Genomic DNA, 8893 nt, shown 5'->3' on the forward strand with positions numbered 1-8893 from the left:
CAGAAGCGGGGATGGGGATCAGCGGTGCTATATTGTGCCGTGAATCGGGATCAGGGCGCCGGGCATTCAGAATTAGCAGACAGGGGAGCCAGCATGGAGCAGGATTACCCGCGAGTCATGAAGACGCCGGAGAGCTCGCAGCTCCTCCCTCCTACACGCACGCCATGATGGCCTCGCCCCGACCACTGACACAGGGACCTGACCGGGGAGGTGAGGGGGGTCTGGGAGCGTCACAGTGACATCGCTCTTATCTCTATTACTGACACAGGGACCTGACTGGGGAGGTGAGGGGGTCTGGGAGCGTCAGCGACGTCACTCTTATCTCTATCACTGACACAGGGACCTGACTGGGGAGGTGAGGGGGTCTGGGAGCGTCACAGTGACATCACTCTTATCTCTATTACTGACACAGGGACCTGCTCGGGGAGGTGAGGGGGTCTGGGAGCGTCACAGTGACATCACTCTTATCTCTATTACTGACACAGGGACCTGACTGGGGAGGTGAGGGGGTCTGGGAGCGTCACAGTGACATCACTCTTATCTCTATTACTGACACAGGGACCTGACCGGGGAGGTGAGGGGGTCTGGGAGCATCACAGTGACATCACTCTTATGGTGCCCACACACGCATCGATCCCGGCGGTGTGATGCTATGCGATGGGGTGCGTGCTCCCGCGGCACCTCATCGCACAGTACAAAAAGTATGTGCTGCACATACTTTTTGTACTAGCTTTTTATCACATCGCATCGCATGCACAAGGCACACGATCCGATGCCATGTGTGCTAGTTAAGCACAGAACGCACGCCGGGATTGACGCGTCTGTGGGCACCTTAATCTCTATTACTAACTCAGGGACCTGACTGGGGAGGTGAGGTGGTCTGGGAGCATCACAGTGACATCACTCTTATCTCTATTACTGACACAGGGACCTGACTGGGGAGGTGAGGGGGTCTGGGAGCGTCACAGTGACATCACTCTTATCTCTATTACTGACACAGGGACCTGACTGGGGAGGTGAGGGGGTCTGGGAGCGTCACAGTGACATCACTCTTATCTCTATTACTGACACAGGGACCTGACCGGGGAGATGAGGGGGGTCTGGGAGCGTCACAGTGACACTTATCTCTATTAACTAAACATAAATAAGTGAAGTATTAATACAGTATTTGAGATTCTTCCTTTTGGCTAAGATCAAGTGTAGTATCTGTTTTTATCAGTGGGTGTGGACCAGCCCCTGGCAGAAGTAAAGAGAAAGGCTGGGCTGAGTAACTGCTCCAATTGGTGGAGAGGATGGGATCCCTCATGCTAAGGGCAGGGAAATGTCTGGCTGAGTATCTTTACCCTGCTGGGTGATAACATGGCCTCCCCCCAACTGGCAAGGGAGGGGAGAAACATCTGGCCCAGTAGATGACTCTCTTGATGGGGTTTGTAGCCCCTGAACGATGAGACAGTGAAAAGCCTGGTCTAGTATCCATTCTCTAGAAGCGGGGAAATGCTAAGATTGAGTAGATTTTTCCCATTCCAGAGGTTCGTAGCCTCTGATGTGGAGATGGTGAAAAGCCCAGCTTAGTACCTTAACCTTGGGATGCGATAAACACCGGGACTGAGCAGATTGCTCTTCTTAGGGGCCTCAACCCTCATGGAGTCAATGAAAAAAACTCAGTGGAGTATCCATTCCCATGCCAGGTTTTGGAAACCACACTAGCGTCCACTTGGTTGGACGCTGGCCGGCTGCTTAGAGCCAGGTGTAGCGTGGCTCCGGGGCAACCCAGAGGTGCCTTTAAATGTAAAAGGTGCGGCCATTCACGTTTTGGCACTAGCACTGCGTACTACCCCCTAAGTGTGCATTGCACATCCTTGCCCTGGGCCTTTTGGCTGGGGCAGGACAATTTTTCACACCACCACCCCGGCCTTCTGGTTGGGCTCCTCATTTTTTTTTAAATTAATTCTTTACTTACTTTTCACTCGTTTGTCACTTTTTCACCTTTTCCATTTTTAGTTTGTTTTGTCACCAATTTTGATGGGCTGGTGGCACAACCCTTATGGGCTGCCATTCTCCCCATGTACCAAGGCTTTCTCCTTAGAGGAGAGCCAAGGGTCCTCGATCCCCAGGGTGGTGCTTCGTCTAGCCCTGGGGAAGTTGGGGTAACCACGAGCTGAATGGCGGACGGAAGTCCACCGAGGGTTCCTCCAAGCTTCGGCGAGGAGAGCCCACCTGCCCTAACCCATTGGAAGGTTGAGGGAATAGGGTCTCTCTGATCTTTGGCAAGGAGGACCCACTGATCCCTATTTTCTCCTGTTGGGATTTTTGGCTGAGAGGGGTCAGGGGAGTAACGGAGCCCTTTCCTTTGTCTGTACTGCACTTATTTAGCTCATAGACTGGGTGTTTGGAGGCTCAAAGTTAATAAAATGAATATATGAGATTCTTGGCACACAGATGTCATTAGATGCTGTCATATAAGTTATTTTGGTTTGCAGAGAATGTCAGGAACAGAGGATGATTTACACATTATGACATGAGAAGAATTTACTGTGTGGATGTACTGGCGCCCAGAGAGTTCTCTGCCTACTAGTATTTATGTTTCCCAATATTTAGGACTATATTGATCTGAAGAAATCCAACGTACGTATCAAACGCAATAGCAGTCCATATGTATCAGAAGGGTTCGGCAGGACCCAGAGTCCCATCACAGTGCCTCCATCTCACTCACTGATACATGAGAGAGACACTGACCAGAAGATCCTGGAACTCACCTACAAGATCATCCAGCTGCTGACTGGAGAGGTGACTGCTGGGAATGGGACATTATACAGTAACACTGGGGGATGTGACCGGAGAGGTGATTGCTGGGAATGGGACATTATACAGTAACATCAGGGGATGTGATCGGAGATGTGACTGCTGGGAATGGGACGTTATACAGTAACACCAGGGATGTGACCGGAGAGGTGACTGCTTGAAATGGGACAATATACAGTAATTCTGAGGGATGTGACCGGAGAGGTGACTGCTGGGAATGGGACATTATACAGTAACACCGGGGGATGTGACAGGAGAGGTGACTGCTGGGAATGGGACATTATACAGTAACACTGGGGGATGTGACCGGAGAGGTGACTGCTGGGAATGGGACGTTATACAGTAACACCAGGGATGTGACTGGAGAGGTGACTGCTTGAAATGGGACAATATACAGTAATTCTGAGGGATGTGACCGGAGAGGTGACTGCTGGGAATGGGACATTATACAGTAACAGGGGGGGATGTGACAGGAGAGGTGACTGCTGGGAATGGGACATTATACAGTAACATCGGGGGATGTGACTGCTGGGAATGGGGCATTATACAGTAACACTGAGGGATATGACCGGAGAGGTGACTGCTGGGAATGGGACATTATACAGTAACATCGGGGGATGTGAGCGGAGAGGTGACTGCTGGGAATGGGACATTATACAGTAACACCAGGGAGATGTGACCGGAGAGGTGACTGCTGGGAATGGGACGTTATACAGTAACACCGGGGGATGTAACAGGGGAGGTAACTGCTGGGAATGGGACATTATACAGTAACACCGGGGGATGTGACCGGAGAGGTAACTGCTGGGAATGGGACGTTATACAGTAACACCGGGGGGGATGTGACTGGAGAGGTGACTGCTGGGAATGGGACATTATACAGTAACACCAGGAGATATGACCGGAGAGGTGACTGCTGGGAATGGGACGTTATACAGTAACACTGGGGGATGTGACCGGAGAGGTGACTGCTGGGAATGGGACATTATACAGTAACACCGGGGATGTGTCTGGGTGATGACTGTATCGATGTGTGTGTCAGGTTCTTATAATTTGTGAGGATGTCACTGTCTATCTCTCCATGTAGGAAGAACAATATATAGAAGGACAGAAGGATAACATTAGAAACGTGATAGTGGATGATCACTGGCCCCTGGCTTCATTGGGTAAGGGATCATGGTGAGATTAGGAAAATGACAAGATGGTACCAATATTTTTGTCTTGTTCATATTGTTTGTTATATTTTATTCCTGTGTTCCTTAATATCTGCTCTAATCCCTTTGCTGCTAGACGAGTTATGTCAATTTTTTAATTAGCATTTTAAGAAAAAGTAACAAAGCCAATAATAAAATAAATAGCAAATAAGGCGGCCATTAAAGAAGTAGCGTATATATCTTCTATGGTCCATCTTGACTTCTTCTAAGCTGCTCCCGAGACATTAAGCATCGCTACAATCGCCCCGATCAGAGTCACTGAGGCCTTCCTCTTGCAGCTATGGCAGCCATAAAACTCAACCAGGACAGTGCAGCACTTTATACATTGCCCCGACGAGATATAATTTTATTAATTAACATATGAGCTACACCTGGTGATATCTTGCAGAACGATCTGCAAATATATTTACAGACGGAGCGGGCAGTGGTAATGGAGGACATTTACTGGTCTGTTAATCACTGGTGGCTCCCGGCTCAGCTTTGGGGCGGTCGGTGGATTTGCCTCCAATTTAATGGCATCATTGCCAAAGCTATCATTTCTTGTGCCTCATTAAAGCCTTTTTTTTATATTTGTTTCTCTAAATCTGCTGCCGGACTCAGGGTAGTTCCTATTTCTCATTAGTTCCCTTGCAAAGATAAGTCTGCCAAAGCTAGATCTAATGAGAGTTATGTTATTCCTGTCCCATAATCATTTTGATCTTTGCAGCTCCAGTGGGCCATGGTTGGAGCAATAGCTTCTCACTTGACGTATATCTTTCCCTCACCGTTGGCTTGTATATCTCTAGCATGCGAGCAGATGCGTTTGCATACACATCCCCCTGCATGCGGCCAGACGGGAGAGAAATAATTTGATGGTTGCTCACCATCTAACTATTTTTTTCTTAAGGATGGAGATGGCCGAATTAGGGGCGAACACTGATGTCATGTGGCGTCAGCCGCCCACCCCAAGCAGCCATGGACACGCCTGCGTTTTCAGGGATACGCCCATAAAATGTTGGGCGTTCACATGCTTCCACACCCTGCCCTCCCATCCTGGAGCGATCGGATGGTGGAACGAATTTGGAAGCTGCGGTTGATAAAGAATCGGCCTCTTTGTCTCTTGTTGGTCTTTGTGTGCTTCTGCTCTACAGCAAAGGGCATCAAGGTCAACCTCTTCTTTCTTGCTTTGTTTCTTTCCCATAATGAAGGACCTGGTAGATTTTACACAATGGAAGCACACAAACTTTTCTGTGATTAATGTACGTTGTTATTTGCTGTTATCGCAGTATCTCAGCAGTGCCTCCAAAAGTGTAGCATATGCGTACCTTAAATTTGGCCTTGACTAATTACACTGTTAAGTTGCTCAATTATTTTTGACTGTGCTTTCACCCAAGTCTCTCTTCATTTTACTGTATATATTGAAAAAACTTGGGAAACCCTAACTACAGTTTAAATACAGTTTTAAGATGAGTTAAACAATTAGACAACACCAAATTTGTCAACATTTTACTAAACAGGAAACTTTCTTTGGAAGATGAGTATAGCAGATATTGTGCATTTGGGCATTCAGATTACAGACCCCTAAATCAATGTACCATAAGGTCTTCTATACATACTAGTAAGCCCGCTCAAAACTAATGCTCTGAAATCTAGTAGATGTAGTGTCACTTGCTGGCAACAGATGACAGTGTTTCGGAGCCACAAGGACATAGACATATATATATATATACGCCAGGGGCGTGCGCGCACGAGACGCTTGCGCGCCCCGTGGCAACGGAGCTTGGTGGGGTCCCCGCTGCTTCCCCTGCAGTTGCCACCGGTCCCCCTTGCCGCCCGACTTACTTTCTCCAAACTAGGGCATATTATAGACTTAAAAAATGTAGTATAATTGTAAACACTCTAATGTTAAACAACCCCCATCTCCCTATCATCCCTCATACATTCTATTTCATATATCCCTGTATCTTACATGAAATAAACCCTAGAAACTAGATACTGGTATTAACTAAATTATTTTTGTGGATACCTAGTAACTTTTTCATTACAGTCCTCAGTCAGACGCGCACATAGGTTCGGCGTTACTGATTAAGTAGATATGTGCTCCTTTTCTTTGCAGTGGCTTTTGTAATAATAAATGTCTTTAATATGGTGCGTTTCGTAGTGTACATATGCAGCTGCGGTCACACACCGTTGCTTTACAGATTTAGCTAGTCCTTCCGAACCTTTACCTTCCTGTTCAGTGACAGACAGACTCTGGGTGGCTCTGTGACTGATTTAGGTCCCACGCTCCTCTTGGTAATAAATACCCTACGGTCCCCAATTGCAGGTGGTTCTGCCAACCCCAGCAATAAATTATCTGACCTGTCTCCTATGCCAAGTCCTCTGTCAGATCTCTTATCTGTAATTCTGACAACTGAGTAGGGAGTGAGACAGAGTGGTTGTTTTCACCGGTTGTTTTCACTGCCTGTAATTACCACCTCCATTTTATTCACACTCTCAGTTTTTTTCTGAAAGGACAATAAACCCAGACTATAACTTATCATGACATATATACAAGATCTTACTTTTAACTTGTAGAGTCACATTTTGCAGTTTCTAAACCGGGTTTACAGATAATCCGCTGTGCTAGAGGCAAAAATATAATTTTTACCCCACATTGAAGCAATATCTAACTAAAAGGTGTTTTTCTTAAATTTTGCAGGTGTCTCTGAGGATGAAGATGACTCCCACCCCAAGATTTCTACCTTAGAATGTGGGCACAGGGATATACATGTTATCGAAAACTACCAAAAGTCACAAGGCTTTAACATCTATAATATCCAAAATGGGTTAAAGTCAGTAACAAATGAGACTAAGGCATTAATCTCACATGAGGCAGGAATTTTTAAAGAAACCGATAGGTCCACAAATCATACACACTGTACAGCTACCCATATTAAGGAGGAACCGGTCTCATGTGATGGAGGAGACCTCACAGACACTGACATGTATACACCCACAGGTCATATACAGTATAGATCTACTCATATTAAGGAGGAACCAGCCTCATGTGATGGAGGAGAACTCACAGACACTGACATGTATACACCCACAGGTCATACACTGTATACAGCTACGCATAGTAAGGATAACCCGGTCTCATGTGATGGAGGAGAACTCACAGACACTGACATGTATACACCCACAGGTCATACACAGTATACATCTACTCATATTAAGGATAACCCGGTCTCATGTGATGGAGGAGAACTCACAGACACTGACACATATACACCCACAGGTCATATACTGTATACAGCTACGCATATTAAGGAGGAACCAGGCTCATGTGATGGAGGAGTCCTCACAGACACTGCCATGTATACAGCCACAGGTCATACACCGTATACGTCTCATATTAAGGAGGAAGCGGGCTCATGTGATGGAGGAGACCTAACAGACACTGACATGTATACACCCACATGTCATACACAGTATACATCTACTCATATTAAGGAGGAACCGGTCTCATGTGATGGAGAAGACCTCACAGACACTGACATGTATACAGCCACAGGTCATACACCATATACATCTTCTCATATTAAGGAGGAACCGGGCTCATGTGATGGAGAAGACCTCACAGACACTGACATGTCTACACCCACAGGTCATACACAGTATGCGTCTACTCATGCTAAGGAGGAACCGATTTCATGTCATGGAGGAGACCTCACACACACTGATCTATATACACCCACAGGTCATACACAGTATACATATACTCATATTAAGGAGGAACCGGTCTCAGCTGATGAAGGAGACCCCTCAGACACTGACATGTATACACCCACAGGTCATACACAGTATACAGCTACTCATATTAAGGAGGAATCAGTCTCACGTGATGGAGGAGACCGCACAGACGCTGACATATATACACCCACATGTCATACACAGTATACAGATGCTCCTACTAAGGAGGAACCAGTCTCCTATGATGGAGACCTCACAGTCAGTGATAGTTACGCACCTTCATTTACATCAGGTCATGCTGATGGTGAAAGTCAACACTCATTAGTAATAGAAAACATTAAATTGGATGAACCTGTAGAGTTGATTGCCCAAACTTCCCCTGCCATAGATAATATAAATATTACCTCTAGTATTCAGGAATATATATTTACTACACTAAACCCTCCTCATCATCAAGTCAACGCAACCAAGACGGAAACCGTACACAGTCCAAAGGTCGAGTTTGAGCAAAAGGAAACATTTGGTGATATCTCAAATCTTACTAAATATTCGAGGGAGAAGTCTAAGAAGAAAACCCCGCAGTGTTCCGTGTGTGGGAAATATTTTTTGAGGAATGCCCAACTCCTCATCCATCAGATAGTTCACACCGGAGAGAAACCTGCCAAGTGCTCTGAGTGCGGGAGAAAATTTCTTACAAATTCACAACTGGTTGTGCATCATACAAAATTTCACACCGGAAAGAAGCTGCACCAGTGTTTCCAGTGCGGGAAATGCTTTGCCGAGGAAACGGTGCTGGCGAAACATCAAGCGTGCCACTCGGAGCCTAAAGCATTTGGGTGTCCCGATTGTGGTAAACCGTTTGTACATCTCACACCGTCCATTGTCTCTGGTTTTTAATGATATAACTTCTCAGGGTACACTCCCGAAGGAAATGCCTGGGGCTCAACGGTTTACAATTCCCAAACCTGGGAAAGACCCGGCTATTTAGGGTTTAGGGATCCAATATTATCCTCTATATTGTTGCTGTATTGTTCCTCATCCGCCCGAGTTTTTTTGTTTTTTTTTGGGAGGGGTTCAATTTCTGTATTGATTTTTTTTTTCTAAAAAAGACAAAAACTGTTACGTTGACATACAAGAAAAAATAAAACAATAACAAAATATGA

General features: G+C 46.1%; 1 protein-coding gene across 1 annotated transcript in view; it reads left to right on the forward strand.

Moving 5' to 3' along the window:
* Positions 1-8893, forward strand: part of LOC146010035 (uncharacterized) — a 97598-nt gene extending 88705 nt beyond the window's left edge. Inside the window, exons 3-5 of the mRNA XM_083150861.1 lie at positions 2599-2787; positions 3890-3968; positions 6697-8893. Of these exons, the coding sequence (XP_083006987.1) occupies positions 2599-2787; positions 3890-3968; positions 6697-8627 (2199 nt within the window). The 3' untranslated portion in view covers positions 8628-8893. The remainder of the gene's footprint in view (positions 1-2598; positions 2788-3889; positions 3969-6696) is intronic.

Source organism: Crinia signifera, chromosome 6, assembly GCF_055691185.1.
Source record: "Crinia signifera chromosome 6, ASM5569118v1, whole genome shotgun sequence".
Lineage (NCBI taxonomy): Eukaryota > Metazoa > Chordata > Amphibia > Anura > Myobatrachidae > Crinia > Crinia signifera.